General features: G+C 43.8%; 1 protein-coding gene across 1 annotated transcript; it reads left to right on the top strand.

Moving 5' to 3' along the window:
- Positions 1-19,162: 19,162 nt before the first annotated feature.
- On the top strand, positions 19,163-21,608 carry LOC127302549 (probable 6-phosphogluconolactonase 4, chloroplastic). Its single transcript, XM_051333019.2, has 3 exons — positions 19,163-19,545; positions 19,648-19,783; positions 20,972-21,608. Exons 1-3 carry the CDS (start codon positions 19,196-19,198, stop codon positions 21,443-21,445), a joined length of 960 nt encoding a protein of 319 aa, XP_051188979.1. The 5' UTR covers positions 19,163-19,195; the 3' UTR covers positions 21,446-21,608.
- Positions 21,609-23,117: the final 1,509 nt, after the last annotated feature.

The raw sequence follows: 23,117 nt of genomic DNA on the forward strand, positions 1-23,117 counted from the left end.
GACACGACGACGGCGACGGTGGAGAGGTGGCGGTCTCTGGAAGGTGGTCTGGCGAAGATCTTTTCCCTCCCGCGGATAAACTCGGACGCGAGAGAGATTGGGCGATGTTTTGAAAGCTTCTACGCGCCCGGGACGTCCTTATCGTCGACGAGGATCGTGGCCTACTGGCGCAAGCTCGCTGTCGACGCCGGAGACGACGACGGTGACGTTATTTCTCCACGCACGATTCTTAAAGCAAGCGAAACGGTATTTGGACGTGGGCTGGACTGATCCTGGGCTTTGTCATGGGCTGCTGCTGGGTTGGCTTCGGGCTGCTGCGGTCCAGGTAAGCCAGGTAGGTTTCCCTCTCTTTTTCTTTTTCAAAATTCTGTTTTCTATTTTGTTGTTTGAATTCAAATTTGAATTCTGTTTTTTTACAAGTTATAAAATATTTGAATATCAAAACAATTTGATAATGCTACCTACTGTATTGTTTTGTTTATAAACAACCATTTTATTAATGATTAATTTTAGTTCTTATGAGGCACAAGTTAAAAGTGCAAATAGATATGAATTTTAGGATTCAATTCAATTACTTTAAATTTAGGAATCAATTCTGTTTTAAAAGATCTGAAATTGAGAACATGTGAATGGTGAACATATTATATTTTTCAAGTGTTTAACCATATTGATTATTCACATATAAATTAATTATGGCTAGGGTTCAACGAATGGTGAAGGAAATGGGATTGGTTCATGATTTTATGTGTATGATAGTTCTTAGGGTTTAAGAAGAGTGGTGCTTGGTTGTCATGCCCTCATCCATAGCCATCCTTTGAGCATGAGGTGGCATAGCTTGGAAAGCAAGTCATGTAGATATTTTCATCCTATGTGGCAAGATCATTATCCTCTCATACGATTTATTTTTGGATAGCCAAGTGGCATTTGTTACTAAATATCTTGTGGATGGTTTTATTATGGTGGATGAGTCACTATATCATATTGGATTGGATTTATATTATAATATTGATCAAAAGGTCAAAGTTGAAGGTTATTCCTCAAATTTGGATAGTTGGGTTTGATTTCACCAAGGCATGATCATATGAGTTTCAAAATACTCATAGTTAGTTTTATTCAAATAGTTTGAACTATAATTCGTAATGTAAATGGATTTAGTTTTATGATATTCCATGTACTTATTAAGTTATGATTTAAATAATAATGTGTGGCTTTTATGCACTTTAGACCCTGTGGTGTACCCTATTTGGTAATAAGTTTAGAAGTGAATTAATTTACACACAAAGGTAGTTGCTAACTTTTAAGTGTTTAATAAGTTAGGGTTTGATTCTTAAAGAATGTGTTGTTGTAAAACTAATTCCATTTGATCTAATCCATAAATCAAATCATCTCTACCCAAAACAAGGTTTTAGCAAAGATCACAGAGAAGTTTATAGCGCTTGACTTGATGATCTACTTCAGTTCCAGCAAGTCAAGTGAAACTTCAGTTACTGTGGTAAGTTTTATTTGAAGCGCGAAAATTCCCCGGATTTTCTATGCATGAATGCAATGCACACTTTGGGGTTCTCTCATTTTATTGCCTCTAAACCTGGGATATTACAGCCTCTCCCCCTTAAACTGAACTTCGTCCCGAAGTTCGAACGCTCTCATGTTTCGGAATGTTGAAATGTCTTGAACAGATCTCCATCCTTCAACTCCATGGTGATCACACTAGATATAGTTGGATATATCCCTTGTCTAGATCCTTCCTGGAGTCTTCTGATGTCTGGCACTGATACTGCCTTCTATTCTATGATTTCTTCCAACACTCTAAGCTTATAGGCTTACTATCCAAAGATTCTTGGATTAGGACATCTTATTGTGTTAATGGGCTTTACTAATGGCTGTGGTGACATCTTCCTATTTGGGTACTAAAAACTTGGTTCTACCAGCTGCGATAATCCAACTGCGGTGTCCAAACCTTAATTCTAAAGGATTTGTTTAAAGTAAGGTATTGTTGTCCCTTATTACCATAACGAAAGTGATGGTACTTAGTAAGGTATTTACAATAGGCATGGTCCTGGTTCTCTAGTCCTACGAATGGATTAGACTCATTTAGTCCATCCAATCATGGCTTCTAGTTTATGCTAGTTATCTTACTTTTGGTTTCTTTAGGTTCCATGAAAGGAATCTTTCTAATAGGCTTATGTTTTGGTATGGTCAAACTCCTTCGGTCTTAAGCCTTCTTAAGCTTTGCATGTCCTTCGACATCTTCTTCATCCAACTTCATTATCTTAGACTTACTTGAGCTCTCTTGGTTTCGAGTAATTACAATTACCCACTCTAGTTAAGGTCTAACCCTTACTTCCTCGAGATATGAACCTCGGCTTCTGGTCTGACATCCTCCTGAGAGTACTATTATATGGGTACTTCCCAACAACCTTATAAAAATAAGATCGGACTTCCTTTCAGTTCAGACCTTTTTCTCCATCTATCATACTCCAAATATTATATCTTAATACTTCTCATTCAGCCTTCCTCTTCCCCTTGGAGTTTACTAATGATCTTTCAACTTCCTTTCTTCTAATCATTAAACTCCAAGGTTAGAAGATTAGTCTTGGTCTAGCTTATAGTTTGTACTTTTCTAGAGTCTCATGAAGAATTCTTTGCGGTGTATCCACACAGTTGTGGGTATCCATTATGAATCCTCCGACTAAATATTTACCAACTACGAGATACCAGCTGTGAAATACTAGCTGCGGAATCCCCCTTTCTTTTAGGGTAAAGAAATGTTCAAGCTGCGGCTATCTGGTACCAGCTACAGACTATCTAGCACCAGATGTGGCTTATTGGATACCAGCTGTGGCTATGTTATGGTTCTAGTCAATATCTACCTACCAGCTGTGGCTACTTTTATAGTTTTTGTTAAGATATACCTCACTTCACATTCTTTCTCTTCATGGTTATCCTATATCAGCTGCGGTCTTATGATACCAGCTGTGACTTCACTTGTCTATTTTCCTTCTTCCATATTGAATATGGTTCCACTTCTTCTGCTCCATATTCACTATTTTTCTCACTTTCATGGTACTTCCATGTTGAAGTACTCCTTGATTAAGGATAAAAGTGAGTTTGGATTGGTCCTTCCTTTAGAGTATTGTGGTTACTTCCCACAACTTTACTTCCTTCTTCAACTGAACCTTCATCTTATCTTCAAAATCTTCAGAATTCGTCACTTCCTCACACGAATACCTTTACCCTCTAGACCTATAACATCAAGTAAGAGCTTGATATTGCAACATGCATTTGCATATCAAAGTCAAACTTCATGTATGGATCTAGTCAATCAATGAAGATTCAAGAAAATCCAAGAAAATCCAGCTTTGTGTTCATAATACACATCCTTATATGCCTGAATATAGTAGTTGGGTAAGACATCCCTAAATATCAGGATCAGATGTGTAGTATATAACACCACATAAGATAGGTTTAGGTTGTGATACTTAGCACAAATACGTGAATTTCTACTATTTGTCTCAACATTTGTCTTAATTGCACATTTGCAATGAGACAAACTTGAAACACAATGGCCTGGGATAGTTGAAGTTAACCTAGTTTTCTTTGGAAGTACTAACAAAATAGTATACCATAAATATGTGCTATTGAGGACTACTTCCTATAATACAATTAGTTTTAACATGTCTACTCTAAACACATGATCATTTAGAATATACCACCTATAACTCTAGGATTTCTCTATGTGATATTGTTGTCGTCAGAAACCCACCGGCGGGCAGCGACGGGCAACACCGTAGAGCCGGGAACAACCTAGGGCTGCGGCTGGCCGAGGTCCCTCCGAGCGACGGCCCGCAAAGCCTTCTGGTCACACGTCCGATGCTGATTGCAAGGGCGTGCCACCTGACCTATACCTGGTCAGGAAGGTGATGGAGATGCCTCGCTTAGTTTCCTGCATGGCATACACGTAAACGTTAAATACGAGCCTCGATCGGCTCTCAGGTTATCCTGTGAATCGGCTCAAGGAGCCGATCCACCCATGATTCGTACGGGGTGCACGAATATATGGTGGTCCTGCTTGATCAAGATAAAGCTAATTAGATCTACGACGATTTAGGGTTTTCACCGCATAATCGGAACATCCTACTCAGGATTGGGCCTCGCGGCCACGCACGGTGATCATAAGTCGATCCTAGACAAGGCCTAAAAACCAACACGAGGTTGATCCCCGGAACATCCTGTCTAGGACTAATGAACGACACCCTACGTGCCGCTGGATCCTCCAGCCCCTTGTAAGGCCTAACTATTGCAGATATTAAACTAATCCTTGATGAACAAGGAGCAATCGTAACGGATCAGATCTACTAAATAACGATCAAGCGGGGTGCCGCCCCCACACCTGAGATAGGTGTGAGGGCGGCTAGATGCGCAAGGGTTGCACTACGATAGCATGTCTACGCGAAGAACTATGCTAACCCTAACACATCTATGATAACTACGTTGCTCGCCATCAACAAGGCTTCAGTACGAGCAACGCATGAACAACGTGGAGCTTGTGCTGCCTAGATCGCGAGATGCGATCTAGGCAGCATGTTGCTTACCGATAGAAACCCTCGAGATGAAGGAGTTGGCGATGCGCCGAGATTGATTTGGTTGGTTGAACGTTGGTTGTTGTTTATTCCATAAACCCTAGATACATATTTATAGTCCAGGGGACTTTCTAATTTAGGCGTGCACCTAACCGTGCACGGGTAAAACTCTAACTAACCGACACGTATCCTAATATGTTACAGATACACGGGCAATTCGCCCAACTTGGTACATAAGGCCGATTCACGTATTTCTTCCATGTATAAATTCTTCAACTTCATCTTGATCGCGGCCCACGTCTGACTCGGTCAAATTCTGGTGATAACACATGCCCCCCTGGTTTTGGAATTGGTAATTTCAAAACCACTTTGTTTTTCCTTCGAAGGGTCACGTCGTGGCAGAGCAGAACCGTCGCAGCATCCTTCATCATGATGCCCTGTCTTCTCAACTTGTCCGCGTGCTTTGACCATTGTCTTTGGGCACCACCTCCTCGGAAACTGCCGTGGCATTGAATTTTTACCATAGCCCCTTTATTTAACCGCTCTGAGCAGTTTGCCACTTCACCACCTTACTCTGTTCTGGCCATCGGCTCTCAAAAAGCCCTCTTGTGCTACCATGTCTTCTTCCTCCTCTTCCTCTTCCGGTCTTTCCTATGGGTCTTCCTCCTCCCGCGAGACACCTCCAGACGTACGCGCACCAGAGGAATGGGACCAGGAGGACCATGCTTCCTCCGTCTGGTCCGAGGATGACAAGTCCCTGACCAGCGGGGACGAAGATCTCCAGTTCCTAGCCGATGGGGAACTGGAATCGGAAAGCGAGGATGACTTGCTCCCCTGGGACGGCTGTCCCTCTTCCGAAGAAGAGAAGGAGGAAGACGAAGACGACTCCCTCGAGGGCTACCCACCGGCGAAGCGTCTCCGCATGTGGTGGGACGACGACGACAGCGATGATGTCGAGGAGGATGAAGCTCCCATAGAGGGCTACGGAAGCATCGACGAAGAGCCCATCGGCAGCAGTGCCGATGAGAGCTCCGAGGACGACGACGAGGGAAGCGACGGTCCGTAGATAGGATCCACTAGTGTAGGTCTAGTAGTAGCAGTTTGGTCAGCAGACCCTTCTTTTTGTACCTCTCCCTTTGAGCAATCGACTCATTCTTTGTAAGGAATCTTGTTTATCAACGGAGAATTCCTTTTATGCTAATTTAGCCGATTGTCAATTCGGTCAATGGCTAATGAGCCGATTGCCCCGCACCAGTTCCTCAAAATTTCTGCGCAGTCAGTTGCCCCCCGAGCCTTCATTAAGGCGAACAGCAGTGAGCCAACCAAACGTGCCACCATCTGCTTTCCGAGTCATGATGCAGAGCCAGCCGATTTCAACGAAATCGGCTCCCCAGAGCGGAGAACTTTCAGGGCGAGCTGCCCCCCGAGCCTCAATCACGGCGAGAATAGGCTCTGACCTTAGGTAATCTGGTAATCCGAGATAACCACCATGAAGAATCAGCCAGACTTGCCCCCATCGATCAGTTTCCTTCCACTGGGCGCCGATGTTCCACTGGTCTTGTGTAACCGTACTAGAGTCGATGGCTTTGCATCGGCTGTGAACTTTTTTTTTTTTACTGCCCGATTTTTCCTATCGGCCCCAATATTTTACTGCACCATGTTCTCCTGTGCATGCTCACATGTTCATCCGCTCATCCGCTCTAGGTGCCCCCCCGAGCCGAATCTGCCAGGTGACTGCAGATATCGGCTTTGTGGTTAGCCAAGGCACTGTACTGGCACGTCGGCTCCGTGAGGATTCGTGCTGACTTTCATCCGCCGACGTGACCACTGCCCAGTAGATCGATGCTGAACACAAGCAGAACATGTGGTGAAGATCATTTTGGCCGATTACAGGAATCGGCCTCCATGTTGGTTGGAGCGCTGACTGAAGGTTCTGTAATGCCCCTTCACAATTTTTGGGGCCGATCACACAGATCAGCCTCGCCATGTCTGCTCATCTCTTTGCTTCAGCTACGCGGTCGGGCTGGTGGATAAAACCAGCCCAACCTCTGACTTGATGCGCCTGCTATCGTCCACCCTGAGTACATCGTGTAATCGTGGAGCACTAAGCTCCGTCGGAAGGACGAGCACCATGTTTGTACCAGCCGATGTTTCATCATCGGCTTTCCTTTGCTTGGGGCGCCACTCCATTTTCCGTGGACGACCCTCTTCGTCCAGGGTTTGCTGAACTTTCGCAGCCAGATCAGGTCGTGCCTTCCTTAACGTATGCAAGTATACCCTTTCGGCTTCCTCCAGACCGCGCAAACGCTGGACCCTGCGCTTTTGTGAACGGCTGAGTCCATCAGGGCACCACCTTGGCCGGTGGTACCTGTCTTCTTCTTCTTGTCCCTCGTCTTCTGAATCCTCGAGATCCGCCCACCGAGGGGACTCAGCGCGTTTGCTTTGTGGCGGGAGAGGCCCTAAGCGCCTGAACACGGACACGTTGGCTGCCTCCTTCTTCTTTTGGTTGCATTCTGGGCAATTGCCGATTGTAGGCAATCGGCTCATTCCTGAATCCCAGCAGTGTCTGAAGAAGGGGCAGTCCCAGTGCCTGTCGTTGTCATCTTGCTCCCTTGATTCTCCTTTGGCACGGCGCTCGTGCTCCTCCTCATTGTGATCGTGCCGACGATGTCTTCTGGCTTCTCTAGCCAGACGATCTCTTTCATCATCATCGCTGGATCGTCGGCGTCGGTCATACTGACTCACATACTTGTTGAGGAGGTGGTCAGAGAGGGGTCGCTGATATCTTATGTTCTTCACTTCTCCCTCTGTGACGTAGCGCTTGCCATCATGATGGAGCCGATCGCGTGGAGCGGCTTCCTCTGTGTCCTTGCTACGAGAGCAGCTGCCCTCGTCTCCATCTTTGCCAGAGTGGTGCCCAGGTCCTACCATGTTGATGCTGAACGAGGATCCTGGCTGGCAACCTTCAGGGTAAGTGCATTCTACCATGTTAACGGCGGGGAAGGGCTGGGTGTCGACCTTCATGGCGTACTGGTTGAAAATCAGTCGTCCCTTCTCTATCGCCGCTTGGATGTGCTGACGCCACACCCTGCAGTCGTTGGTGGCATGGGAGAGCGAGTTATGCCATTTGCAGTATGGCTTTCCGTTCAGCTCTTGCACCGTGGGGAATTTGAGACCTTCAGGAATCGTCAACTGCTTCTCCTTGAGCAGGAGGTCGAAGATTTGCTCAGTCTTGGTCACGTCAAAATCAAATCCCCTGGGCGGGCCTGGTGGCTTTACCCATTTGCAGGACACGGGGGTTCCTCCCCGAGCCCATTCAGCCACTGCTACCTCTTGGTCTCCCGCAGGAACTTCGTCTTCTTCGGCATTGACCAGGACTACTGCACGCTTGAATTTGTCCTGGTACAGGTCCGGGTGGCGCTGTTCATATGCCGATAGTTTCTGGACCATGTGCGCCAGTGAAGGATAGTCTGCTTGGGAGGCCATGTCCTTGAGCGGTGTTGCGAGGCCCGCTACTGCCAACTCGACTGCTTCCTTTTCAGTTATACGAACCGAATAACATCGGTTCCTAAGATTCCTGAAGCGCTGGATGTATTCTGTCACGGTTTCTCCACGCTTCTGACGTAGTTGTGCTAGATCGGCAATGCCGGACTCGGAAGCCTCTGAATGGTACTGCATATGGAACTGCTCTTCCAACTGCTTCCAAGCCCGGATGGAGTCTGGTGGCAACGAGGTGTACCATCCGAAAGCCGATCCCGTGAGGGACTGTGAAAAGAACCTCACGCGTAGTTGATCCGACACTGAAGCCGGTCCTAGTTGTGCCAAATATCGGCCCACGTGCTCGATGGAGCTGGAACCATCCGATCCACTGAATTTGGAGAAATCAGGGAGCCGATATTTGGGTGGTAGCGGGATCATCTCGTAGTCGTCGGGATACGGCTTGGAATAGCCGATTGCCCCCCGTGTCGGCCCCGTGCCGAACTGGTCTCTCGTATGGTGCTGATCTGATCCCATTGTCTTGGCTGCGGGAGTTGAACTACGAAGATTCGCCGGGGTGGCGTACTTAGCCAACCATGCTTGCTTTTCCAGCTACGAGCCAAGCTGCAGGAGCTGAGCTGCGGAGGCTCGTCGGGGTGGCGTACCTAGTTAGCCACGTCTGCTTCTCAAGCTCTGTCGCTGACGTACCTCCTGTCTTCCCAAGAGTCCCTGATGCTGTGGCCTGGTTTGTGAGTGCCCAGTTACCACCATCTGGCACATACGTGCACGTGTACCCGTGAGGGATCTCCTTCGGCGCCTCAGGCAAGAACTGGTAGTCACCAGGGTCACCACCGATCTTGTAGACGACGAACGCCGGTGAAGCCGGCGCTTCTGGTGCTGCCAACGCATATGGCAGCGGTGGACGGGACTGGAGTGGCAACTCTCCTTGATGCGTCCCGAGAGCTGGTCCTGACGGCGAGTACTGGTGCCTCATGATCTCCTGGATTACGCGAAGAGCGACACGCTCCAACGTGTTGACCCGGTTCTCGAGTGGCGGTGTAGCGAGTGGGCCACCGGGTAGTTGATCTCTGCCGCGGGGACTGGTGCGTTCTTCCGATGGGGCGAGAGGTCTACCCCATCTAGTGCACCATTAGGCGAGAACCCCTTCCACCGGCTGCCCTGGGACCGGGTGCGGGGGAAAGAGCCGATGAGGTCGGCCTCGAGGATGACCTTAATCTCGTCATACTTCTTCTTGAGCTCATCGGTCAGGTCCTCGTACGTGACTGGCGTGCCGTCCGCCATCTCAGATGTAGATGGCGATGTGGTCGACGTAGAAGCTTGTCCCACCGGGCGTGCCAGAATGTGTTGTCGTCAGAAACCCACCGGCGGGCAGCGACGGGCAACACCGTAGAGCCGGGAACAACCTAGGGCTGCGGCTGGCCGAGGTCCCTCCGAGCGACGGCCCGCAAAGCCTTACGGTCACACGTCCGATGCTGATTGCAAGGGCGTGCCACCTGACCTATACCTGGTCGGGAAGGTGATGGAGATGCCTCGCTTAGTTTCTCGCATGGCATACACGTAAACGGTAAATACGAGCCTCGATCGGCTCTCAGGTTATCCTGTGAATCGGCTCAAGGAGCCGATCCACCCATGATTCGTACGGGGTGCACGAATATATGGTGGTCCTGCTTGATCAAGATAAAGCTAATTAGATCTACGACGATTTAGGGTTTTCACCGCATAATCGGAACATCCTACTCAGGATTGGGCCTCGCGGCCACGCACGGTGATCATAAGTCGATCCTAGACAAGGCCTAAAAACCAACACGAGGTTGATCCCCGGAACATCCTGTCTAGGACTAACGAACGACACCCTACGTGCCGCTGGATCCTCCAGCCCCTTGTAAGGCCTAACTATTGCAGATATTAAACTAATCCTTGATGAACAAGGAGCAATCGTAACGGATCAGATCTACTAAATAACGATCAAGCGGGGTGCCGCCCCCACACCTGAGATAGGTGTGAGGGCGGCTAGATGCGCAAGGGTTGCACTACGATAGCATGTCTACGCGAAGAACTATGCTAACCCTAACACATCTATGATAACTACGTTGCTCGCCATCAACAAGGCTTCAGTACGAGCAACGCATGAACAACGTGGAGCTTGTGCTGCCTAGATCGCGAGATGCGATCTAGGCAGCATGTTGCTTACCGATAGAAACCCTCGAGATGAAGGAGTTGGCGATGCGCCGAGATTGATTTGGTTGGTTGAACGTTGGTTGTTGTTTATTCCATAAACCCTAGATACATATTTATAGTCCAGGGGACTTTCTAATTTAGGCGTGCACCTAACCGTGCACGGGTAAAACTCTAACTAACCGACACGTATCCTAATATGTTACAGATACACGGGCAATTCGCCCAACTTGGTACATAAGGCCGATTCACGTATTTCTTCCATGTATAAATTCTTCAACTTCATCTTGATCGCGGCCCACCTCTGACTCGGTCAAATTCTGGTGATAACAGATATGCTCTAAATAAGCCTTCTTTTAAATTAAGGACTATGGTTCTAATATTCTTGACACAGTTTCCAGGATTTTAAGGCCTAAGCTTTCGAACAATTCCCTAAATCCTACTCCTTATCATCCTTTTGTTATCGTACTTATGATGTTCTATACCATAATTCTCAAGTGAATCATATATGAGTACCTAATTTATTATTGAAAGTAGACTCATGCAACTCCTATCACTCTTCCTTACCTCCTATGATTGACTCATCATAGGTATATACTACCTCATATTACTTATCTCCCTTACTTAACATCAGTCATTTGACATTTTAAATGACTCCTACTTAACCATAACTTGCGTTGGTATACTTCTTCCAATGGGATATCTTCCTTGTGGTTGTATACTCTCTTTGGACTACCATGTGTTGTATACCAGTTGTGGTCTACTACCACCCATTATCTTAAGCTCCAATGGTGTTCTAATTATTTGGAATGAAGCAAGATAACTAATTAACTTTACTTAAGAAAGATAGATAAGAAAGATTGACTCAAGTGTGTCAGGATTATTCTCAAGTGAATACCCATCTCAAGTCAAAAGAATAGTTGGTTTAACTAAGACATCTTCCTATAGACACTACCAAAAACCTATAGGTCTCCTTTAAAGGGTTTTAATCCTAGGGTCAAAGCATTTGCTCTGATACCAGCTGCGGTGACCCAGCGTACCACTGCATGGTGTAGTACACAAGTCATTGACATAACACAAGTGAAACACCGTTCCACTCATATTACATCTCTCAGAGTGGTACAACAGAAACATATGCGAGTCCAAGGTATGTCTATAGAAGTACACACGAACTGTTTACATAAGATCCACACAGCCTCCTACTTTACAGTGAGGTAAAACTTCAAATAAAGCTCCAAAAGAACGACTCGTAGTCTATCTTATTGCTAACTCAAGTTTAAGAGCTACTTGGCTTGCTATAGAATTCTAGCTACTTAGGTGCTAGGATTAGGGAAAGGTTCCCTTCTATTACTAGTCTAGGTTTCCATCATAACTGATGCAGAAGTTGACTCCATTGACTTCTTCGATTGGATTCTCCATCTTGTTGCAGTTGACTCCTTTGTCTTCGAGTTCCACGGTAGTTTCTCCTTCGGTGCCTTGATCTAAGAAGGGGGTTCAAACGAGATAGAATGAGTACGAGCGTACTCAGCAAGTTCATATTAGGAAATAGGTGTATCATGCACTAGCTACAGCCATAGACCAGAAAGTCATAGGCCAATGCAAGTTTTTGTAATCATTTCTTCAAAAGGTTTATTTTATTATGAAAACTATGCCCGTCAGTCTTCACAGGTTGACTAGAACTTCGTGGAGTTCCTTTCCTACCGCGTTCGTAGTTCCCTTCCCGGAACAGGGAGTGACAGTCACAATTCTTGATACCCTCTGCAGAGGTGCGTTACTTTACCCCACAAGAGATCTTAACCATGTTGCCGGCTGAGAGTATGTCCTCAGCTCGTCCACACTTCCTTTGGTGTGAGGCCCAGTATAAGATCCAAGCCAATCACTGCCTTCTCCGCGACCCTGCAAACCCACCCTTTTGTCCAACCGTACACCTCCAGTAGACTTCCCCCGATAATACGGCTTTACTCATGGTGTACTCCGGACAATCCCTCATAGATCGAAGAGCTTATCATCACTAATGGATGGGGATTTAAAAGGATTTCCCAACCTATTGTGGCAGTGCCTCCAGCACCCCACCGGCTCTCCGATCCGTTGGCGTGCAGAAGGGAAAAGATACAGCTGACTTCCCCAGAGCCATTATAGATCTTATGGATAACGCGATATGTACGGCGCTAGAATCACTGGACGGCATTGGTAATTAATCCTAGGGTGATATAACCCATGCAATGGAACCTCCACCATATCAACACATACCATGGTTCCATTGCCCACCACATAGTCATATTCATAATTGCAAAATAATACTTTGCTTTTCAATGCATGAGTGATAAATATAGTACTTTGCATATAGTTTGATACAAATAATCAAATGACATGAGCAAGCGATGAACTTGCCTTTCTTGACTGCAAGATTATGCAGGCAAAAGCTTCGATACGTGATAACTCCAAATTCTGAAATACCATCATCGTCCGGTAAGGACAATGTTTAAAGAACTAGCAAAGATGCTATAATGCATAGTATGAGATGCAATCGTCCCGAGCGTAACCTAACCTCGATGATTTAGGATGATGAGTTGTAAAGATTTCTTTAGGGTGTGTTGCACTTTTAGAATGGTTCTCAAACAAGGTTCTTATTAGGGTTTGGTTATATTAGCATCATACCCAAGTGATATAAGATATCATAACAATCATACACATAAAGAATAGTGGTGGAACAATATATAAAGAACAGTTGTCAATTTTAAGTTCTACAGGACATGGTTGATGATTACTTTTTGCTATACTTCAAAAGAATAACTTTTGAAGAACATGTTGTTTAAGAATTAAGAAGTATTTCAAATAAGAACTATGGCTTCTATGGTTTGATTGACATTTGTACTTCAAAAGAATAACTTTTGAAGAACAGGTTAAATAAGAATATGAACTACTATACATAGGAGCTATGGCTTTCTAGGGTTTACTATTGGATTCATTTAGTATTATAATAGGAACTAGTTGGTTCTTAACTTGGAATGGGTTTCTATATAGCAAGTATTGGTAGGTTTATTGCTATGGTTTCTTCTAAGCATCATATCAAAGGATGGTTATCAAGATGGTTCTATAAATTAGCTATTAGGGTTTACTATGGTTTCACAATTGCTTCACTAAGTGATCTCAAATGGTTTCTAAGCTAAGTGAATTATCATTTCCTAAGTAGGGTTTAGTTGAATAGAAGCATTTGATGTGATTTGCTACAGAAAGTTGATACTAGGGTTTCTCATTATGGTTCTTCTAGGGTTTAATGATTGAGGTTGATCTTAATGGTATGGATATATGAGTGGTGATCAATGGTACTAATCCAATTAACAAGTTTGGGTTTGCTCCTAAGTGATACTAGTGGATCATACCAGGTTTACTCAAAAATGAAGACATGAAATGACAATCTCATGTGACTTGGTTTTTATGCTAGTGGATCATAAGCATGCATTCAATTGTTGCTTATTAGGGTTCTATATGTTAAGTGAATCTCACATGATCACATGTGACACAAAATTAGGGTTTTAGAGTTGCTTCTAAAGTGTAATGATCACATGGATTAAATCCCTAGGGTTTTAGGTTTGCAACTACTATGGATGAACACATGAAATAATGAGATCAATATTCTAACTTATAATAAAACTAGGGTTTCTAAATTATGACTCAATTCTTAAAGTAATACTTGGTACTAGAATTAATGTGATTAAGTACTTTGCACAAAAGTAATAACATCCTTATCATTTAATTATTTTTAGAAGGTTTAAGAATTAAGACAAATTTTAGTTAGGGTTTAATTTCCAGAATTAGGGTTTTATAATTATTATTAGGGTTTGAAATAATTAACTTGTTAAATAAAGATGTTTAAGTAAATAAGTTTTGATTTACCAAAATAATATTGGCTTATAATATTTTCTTGAGTTATTACTATTTAAATAAAATAGTAAATGGTAATTTGCAAATTAGGGTTTATGAATTACCACTAATAATTAAGTTAATGCAAATATGATAAATAAAATTAATCTTAACATTTTACTTAGTTACTGAATAGTTAAAATTTAATTTTGAACTTCACTAATTATTGAATTCAAATTGTATTTTAAATAAATGGAATGGCATAATTAATAAGGTTAAAATAAGTGAATTTTTATTTTGACACACATTTTTGTTTTATATTTTATTTGAATAGAGTTTATTTTTGTGAGCATTTTGATATATTATTTATAATTTTCTGAGTTGAAATGAAATTTCTATGATTTTACAAAGTTTCAGACATTTACTGGAATTTGAAATAAAACGAAAATGCTAAAGATACCGGTTCGCTTCTAGTCTGAGACACTGACTAGTGGGGTCCTTTGACCAGTCAACTGCCATGCGGGCAGAGGACCAGTCAAAGGTTCTGACGTGGCGGTGAACACGCCCCTCTCGCCGTCGGCTTGACGCCGGCGACCAGACGAGGGCGGCGCCGCCGTTTTACTGCTCCCCAGGACGGGCTACTGAAGGTTTCCGACTCGCCTTGATTCACTGAACAAGATGGCGTGGTCGCCCTACTCAGTGGATCACCGGAGCAGCGACGGCGACCTCCTCCCGCGGCGGTTTACTCCGGCGAGATATCGAAATACGGCTACGGTTGATGCCAGGAAACGAAAGTGGGCTCTAAAGATGCAGAATCTCACCGTGAAGCTCAAGGTGTGGTCGGCGACGACGATGACCGCCGGAGACGACGGCAATTGATGCTTTCCCGTCGAACCCGAGAGAAAGGGAACGATCAAATTCGTCCAGCTCCGAGCTCCTCTTGACGATTGCTTGCACCCAGAGGCTCTTCTCGATGAGGCGCTTCCAACGAGCCACTGCACGGACTCCGGGGTGGTCTCCATCGACGGCTAGCCGGAGAACTGGCCGGCCATGGCGTGGGTTCCAGTGAGATGTAGAGAGGGCTAGAGAGCGAATTGAAGGGCGGCGAAGAACAAGGACTATACGGTGATGATCTCCACCTATTTATAGGCCGAGGGAACCCTTGAGGACTCGACACGACGACGGCGACGGTGGAGAGGTGGCGGTCTCTGGAAGGTGGTCTGGCGAAGATCTTTTCCCTCCCGCGGATAAACTCGGACGCGAGAGAGATTGGGCGATGTTCTGAAAGCTTCTACGCGTCCGGGACGTCCTTATCGTCGACGAGGATCGTGGCCTACTGGCGCAAGCTCGCTGTCGACGCCGGAGACGACGACGGTGACGTTATTTCTCCACGCACGATTCTTAAAGCAAGCGAAACGGTATTTGGACGTGGGCTGGAGTGATCCTGGCTTTGTCATGGGCTGCTGCTGGGTTGGCTTCGGGCTGCTGCGGTCCAGGTAAGCCAGGTAGGTTTCCCTCTCTTTTTCTTTTTCAAAATTCTGTTTTCTATTTTGTTGTTTGAATTCAAATTTGAATTCTGTTTTTTTTACAAGTTATAAAATATTTGAATATCAAAACAATTTGATAATGCTACCTACTGTATTGTTTTGTTTATAAACAACCATTTTATTAATGATTAATTTTAGTTCTTATGAGGCACAAGTTAAAAGTGCAAATAGATATGAATTTTAGTATTCAATTCAATTACTTTAAATTTAGGAATCAATTCTGTTTTAAAAGATCTGAAATTGAGAACATGTGAATGGTGAACATATTATATTTTTCAAGTGTTTAACCATATTGACTATTCACATATATAAATTAATTATGGCTAGGGTTCAACGAATGTGAAGGAAATGGGATTGGTTCATGATTTTATGTGTATGATAGTTCTTAGGGTTTAAGAAGAGTGGTGCTTGGTTGTCATGCCCTCATCCATAGCAATCCTTTGAGCATGAGGTGGCATAGCTTGGAAAGCAAGTCATGTAGATATTTTCATCCTATGTGGCAAGATCATTATCCTCTCATATGATTTATTTTTGGATAGCCAAGTGGCATTTGTTACTAAATATCTTGTGGATGGTTTTATTATGGTGGATGAGTCACTATATCATAATGGATTGGATTTATATTATAATATTGATCAAAAGGTCAAAGTTGAAGGTTATTCCTCAAATTTGGATAGTTGGGTTTGATTTCACCAAGGCATGATCATATGAGTTTCAAAATACTCATAGTTAGTTTTATTCAAATAGTTTGAACTATAATTCGTAATGTAAACGGATTTAGTTTTATGATATTCCATGTACTTATTAAGTTATGATTTAAATAATAATGTGTGGCTTTTATGCACTTTAGACCCTGTGATGTACCCTATTTGGTAATAAGTTTAGAAGTGAATTAATTTACACACAAAGGTAGTTGCTAACTTTTAAGTGTTTAATAAGTTAGGGTTTGATTCTTAAAGAATGTGTTGTTGTAAAACTAATTCCATTTGATCTAATCCATAGATCAAATCATCTCTACCCAAAACAAGGTTTTAGCAAAGATCACAGAGAAGTTTATAGCGCTTGACTTGATGATCTACTTCAGTTCCAGCAAGTCAAGTGAAACTTCAGTTACTGTGGTAAGTTTTATTTGAAGCGCGAAAATTACCCGGATTTTCTATGCATGAATGCAATGCACACTTTGGGGTTCTCTCATTTTATTGCCTCTAAACCTGGGATATTACAATTGTCTTGTTGAACCTTATGTCTTTGCTACATTCTTCATTATAGCGATGTGTTGAAGGTAATGATGAACTCTTCACTTGATTGCATGCTTGAAGTCTCGATCAACCATGGTTCAACACATGAGTCAATCTTTATATTGGATTGGAGTCATATGTTGATGTTTCCCTTGTAACCATCTTGATCATGGGTTAACACATAAGGTGGAGCATGCCTACCTTTGAGTCTCACACAAGAACTTTATTTCTTGATCATATCATATTCTTCGCTTTAAATCAATTATCTTGATATCAAAAGTTAACTCACTCCGTCCTAAAATGTAAGGTATGGTTTTTTTGTACGGTCTTTGATGCATGACTTTGATTTATACCAATATATAGCAAATTATATTGTTGTAGAATGTTATAATTGAATTCCTCGTGCAAACTTTTTACATTTTTTTGATAAAAGGGCTTTTTTATTAGACTCAAAAGATTTCATATAAATCTAAAAAAATTATGGTCATGTTATAAGTGAAATTATAGTAAAATTTTAAATTTATTGACCAACGAAATTTAATGACACCCTTACATTTTGGGACGAATGGAGTAAATATCTTCATTTCCACGACATTGAACCTTGAATCCAACGCATGATCTTCAAGCATTGCATATGAATTAACCCTTCAGGTATAACTCGATGAAAATATTGGTCCATAAAATTATCATTAATTATCCAAATCGCACATGGGTCGCACCCTGATGCGGACGGTGGGAGATTAGGTCTCCGAAACTCATCTACACCGAACTTTCACCATCTAGCTAGGCGATAATTATTTTTTGGGGAAACACATTCATTGATTGATCGCCTTCTGTTTTGCGGACATTCACTTGTCGATTTCAGAAGTACTCCCTTCAACCTAAAATAAATGTCCCAACTTTTTCTAGATACGAATGTATCAACTATTAAAATATGTACACATACATTTATATCTAAACAAAATTAAGACATTTATTTTAAGTGCGAAGGTAGTACAAAAGTGATGTTTCGGCTAAGTCCTTTGCTTTCACTGGTTCGGCTAAATCGGGCATTCTCACCGTAGCCGACAATGTCAACGACTCCTCACTGACTCTCGTCCAATTGTGTTGTGATGGGTCAATGAGCTCATGTTCTGGGCGTAGTTTACTTTGGGCGTAATTCACTATGGGAAGGCTTTATTTAAGCACACATTCACATGAGCATTATCATCAAATGGACGACTATATTGGGTCATGTGATTCTTCTGAGATACTCACTTTGAACTTGCACTTCTCAACGTTGCTCACAATCGCCATTGGATATCATTCTCTCTTGGGCTATGTTTGTATCTATGCTTGTCTTGTTCAACCTTATATCTATGCTTCAATCTTGATTATGATGATGTGTTGAAGGCAATAGTGAACTCTTCATTTACTGCATGATTTAATCTCAATCAGCCATGATATAACACATGAGTCAATCATGACCTTAAATTGGAGCCATATATTGATTCCCTCCCTTGTAACCATCTTGATCTTCTATGGCTTAACACATGAGTTGAAGCATGGCTTAACATATAAGTTGGGGCTTAAACCCATCTTCCTGTACGGGAAATGATGTTTTGGCGAAGTCCTCTATTTTCAGCTTAGGTTAAATCAGCAACCTCACCATAGCCGACAATGTCACCTACTCTCACTCAGGCTTTGTTTGGTGCAAGAGTATTTATGTGTGTTAAGGGGTGTTTTATGAAGAGTTTTTGGTGAAAATTAACATTCATGAAATACTCTCCATCTTTTTAGGGGCATCTCTATGACACTAGCGCGTGTGCAGCAGCTGATTAGAGGATGTTGTGAGGGCTGTCTGCAGTTCCCGTGTGAACACGGTGGTGCGAATGCGGGTGATTGTGCATGTTTCCGTGTGAACACTGCGCTGGGCAGAGTAGCTGCACCCAGCTCTGGTAGCATGCGCGTGAATTCGCAGCATCACCGAGAGTGTAAAAAACGCGAATGGTACTTCGCGTTTTAATCCTCTTTTGACCCGACGAGTTTTAGCGTCAATACTCAGTGTTACTCGATTCAATACTCTTCAGCCAAACAACTAGTTTAGTAAATTTGAGAGCAATTATTTAATTACACTGGGAATATACACTGAAAAGCCGGCCAAAACTCCCTAGCCAAACGAGGCCTCAGGGGTCAATGAGCTCATGTTCTACTTTGTTGGCTCCGCACAGTGGCCGTCTATCTCGATCTCAACGGTACAAAACACGGCGTGACTCACCCCCCACCTGTCACTTCCACCGCTCAAATATAGCACATGTCCACCTCCATGTCGCTCTCCGCTTCCGCCGCCGCACCCCCCTCCACCCTGCCCCTGCCCCGCCGCCGCTCGCCGCCGGCGTCCCGCGTCCCGTTCAGAAGCCTCCGGTCCCTTCCCCGCCTCCTCTCCTCCGCGCGCCCGCTCCTCCCCCCCACCGCCGCCGCCATGGCCACCGACGGCGCCGCCCCCGCCGCCGCGTCCAAGAAGAACCTGCTCATCTTCGACGCCGAGGAGGATCTCGCCGTATCGCTCGCCAAGTACGCGGCGGAGCTCTCCGCGAAGTTCGCCGCCCAGAGGGGCGCCTTCACCGTCGTCGTCTCCGGCGGATCCCTCATCAAGGCCCTCAGGTGCGTCCGTCCCCCCACCGAACCAAAGAACCGTGCCTCCCCTGGCTGGGTCCGGGGTTCCAAGATCGGGTGAAGATCTCTCGTTTCCTGTTGGTCTCGCAGGAAGCTCACGGAGCCGCCGTACCTGGAGACGGTGGACTGGAGCAAGTGGCACATATTCTGGGTCGACGAGAGGGTCGTGCCCAAGGACCATGACGACAGCAACTACAAGCTCGCCTACGATGGGTTCCTCTCCAAGGTATCCCCCGCCAGATCTTGCTGGATTTACTCTTCTTCATGCAACTACTGGTTCTACCCTTTTAGGCTTTCACTGTGGTCAGTTAGGGCATATATCTTGTGCGTTGAAATGATGCAGAGTTCTTGCTTGGAAGTTAAAGCTAAGAATCCTTGTGTATATTGCGTATGACTGCAGATGGCTGGCAGACTTATTCGTCTCTTGGATGTTTGGAAATGAATCGTGTCGGTTGGTTGTTATAAACTCCAGATGGTAGCAGAATAAATATTCTCATATACTCCACGAATACTTTTAAAACCATGCCCACCATATGTATGTTCTTCGGTAAACACTAGTATACCTAAACTCGCCTTGTCAATGTATTGTACCAATCACAGTGCCACCTGCAGTTATTTGCATGCTGATGGCATCATGCCATATTTGTACTTACTGTGTTTTTTTTTTTTTTGCGGGGGAGTACTTACTGTGGTTTGAAACCTTTCAGACAGCTATATAGGTATCATTTGATTCTACAAAAATATGATGGCTGCATAAGAATTTCATGACCAGTTTGGTATCATTTATTTCTGTCATCTCTAAATCTGAAGTAGCTATTTCAAGTGATACAAGCTTCCCTCTTTGCAACTCTTTTTTTTTCCGGCTCTTTAGTCTTTGTATACTGGGGACCATGACATTTGCATCTTGTAGCAATTTTTTATAATTATATTGAGTAGATTCAGATTTTAAAGCTTACTGAAACTGATTGTAAGATTTTTTTTCTGTACTATTAACAATCTAGGTGAGTCAATAACAAAAAGGGAAAAACAAGAGTAGCGCTTCCCATCCCAATTTCTTTGACCTCAACTTTTTCCCTTCACCCCTTGTGCTACTGCTATGTGAATTAGTATTTGCAATAGAGAAGCAATATACAGATCATCAACAGAATGATACTCTTTATTTTGTACTGAGCTTCTATAACCCCACCAAGATGTACTCATGCTCAAATATGTGCCAAGCTCTTGAAATGTCCCATAACTGACATTATGTACCACAATTGTGAACTGGTGTTTATGTTACCACTTCATGAATAAAGGAGATCTAGGTAACCTATGAGATGCAGGCTATGAACATTCTATTGTTATCACTTTTCAGGTAATGTGTAACTTGCTATGTATTGAGAAATCGTTAACTTATGCTATTTCAACTTTGTAGGTACCAATTCCTACTGGTCAAGTCTATGCTATCAATGATGCATTGTCTGCTGAGGGAGCAGCAGATGACTATGAAACTATCTTGAGGCAACTTGTTAAGAACGGCGTTCTTGCAATGTCAACAGCAACTGGGTTTCCGAGGTTTGATGCCATGCTCCTCAGCATGGGTCCAGACGGCCATCTTGCCTCTCTCTTCCCGGGCCACCCTCTTGTTAATGAGAAACAGAAGTGGGTCACTCACATCACGGATTCTCCAAAGCCTCCACCAGAGAGGATTACATTCACGTTTCCAGTGATCAACTCGTCTGCATATTTTGCCATGGTGGTAACTGGAGCTGCGAAAGCTGGTGCTGTGCAGAAAGCGGTTTCAGACAAGAAGACATCTGATTTGCTACCTATTGAGATGGTTGTCCTTCAGGATGGAGAATTCACCTGGTTCACTGACAAGGAGGCGGTGTCAATGCTGCAGAACTAGTGAATCCCAAGATCTGAGCTTTAAACTCTTCACTTAAATAAAAAATATCCAGGGGCTGCGTTGTTGCATTGCTCCCTTGTGGATCGACCACCTGTAACGGAAACTTGAACTTTTATGTAGTATTGTTTAGAGTAATGTGTTTCAGAAAAGTGAAGCTAAATCACCTAGAGGTCTGCATTATCCGCATAGTTGAAGCTACCAAACTTGTTTTTTTTTTCCTTAAGGAGAGCGTGAGACACTGAGCCCTGAGTAATGTGTTCCAAACACTGGCATGTACAGAAAATAACATTTTTGGTGGCGTTGCACTAAACAATCCTGTTCAGATGTTAGTTCCTCTAGATATTGGTCTTCACCGTTACATACGTAGTATTACTTCGGCATCGTGGTTGATTATAATAGCGGATTTGCTGGAAGTCAAGCGCCTTATACTTAATAAGTTTAAGTTGAGCACTTGGAGATTCGTATGATTCGTATTTTATGCTTGTGGGTATGATTCGTATTTTATGCTTGTGGATTCGTGCTCTGACTTTTGGGCTGTTTGTGTTGTTGCTAGCCCGACGCGTAAGCGGGCTGACTTGTTTTTTTGCGGGCTTTGTGAAGTGGGTTCATGGTGACGGTTCATATTTATAAGGCGTCTTTCTCTTTCCCATGTAACCGCTTACCGCGCATTCCAGTTGCGCGTGTTTGGACATATTTCAAGTTGCATGTGGGTTGCAACTGAGCTTTTTTCGGTTACACGTGAGTTGCAACTGATTTTGTTTCTCCAATTGCATGAGGGTTGCAACCGAGATTTTTCTAGTTGCGCATATGTTGCAACTAAGAATTTCCACGTACATGTGGGTTGCAACTGAGAATTTTTCCAGTTACGCCCGCGTCGTAAGTAAGAATTTCCACTTACATGTGGGTTGCAACTGAGATTTTTCCAGTTACGCATGCGTCGCAACTAAGAATTTCCACTTACATGTGGATTGCAACTGAGTTTTTTTTCCAGTTACACGTAAATTGCTACTAAGATTTTTCTTACGTCTTAAATGGTTGACAGATTATTTTTTCTAGTGAAAATTGCGAACGCACAAAATTGGACGCCAAAATTAAAGTAGTACACGGCTTAATAAGCTACCGATATCGGCGACTTAGACTTATTAAGTCTCAGGAACTCTAGACGCTCCCTTATATTAGCCCTCTATCAATATTGTGTGGGGTACCTGCTTTTGATACTATATTTGAGGAAACTGCGTTTAGATTTTGTTAATGCTAACAGGAAAACAGTTTAAAATTTTGATGTAGGTGGCGATCAGGTAAGATGGTTAGAATCTACTGTAAAAAAGGTGAGGCTAGGAGTACTCTAAAAAATGTTAGATTGGTTTGTGATGTAGAACTTGGTCACAACTTAGTCTTTGGCGACCGTAAGTAGAGACATTGGATATGTTGTGAAGTGTTAGTGACACTTCTTGGTTTAGAACCCCAGTGTGGTCATGCTTTGATGCCGTTCTGGCTGAGCTTTCCCAGTTGATACTAAGGGCATCTCTTGCGTTCGTTTGAGTCGGTCCGTGGTCACAAAAATAATCAGGGGATCGTTTGCGCTGAGGGGTATTCCAGCAGGCCGGCACATTTTGTTCGCCTGGGCTATTTTCTTGTCGCCGTCGTTGAAGCCACTGGTCCTGTGGCTCCC

The sequence above is a fragment of the Lolium perenne genome, chromosome 5, assembly GCF_019359855.2.
Source record: "Lolium perenne isolate Kyuss_39 chromosome 5, Kyuss_2.0, whole genome shotgun sequence".
Taxonomy (NCBI): Eukaryota; Viridiplantae; Streptophyta; class Magnoliopsida; order Poales; family Poaceae; genus Lolium; species Lolium perenne.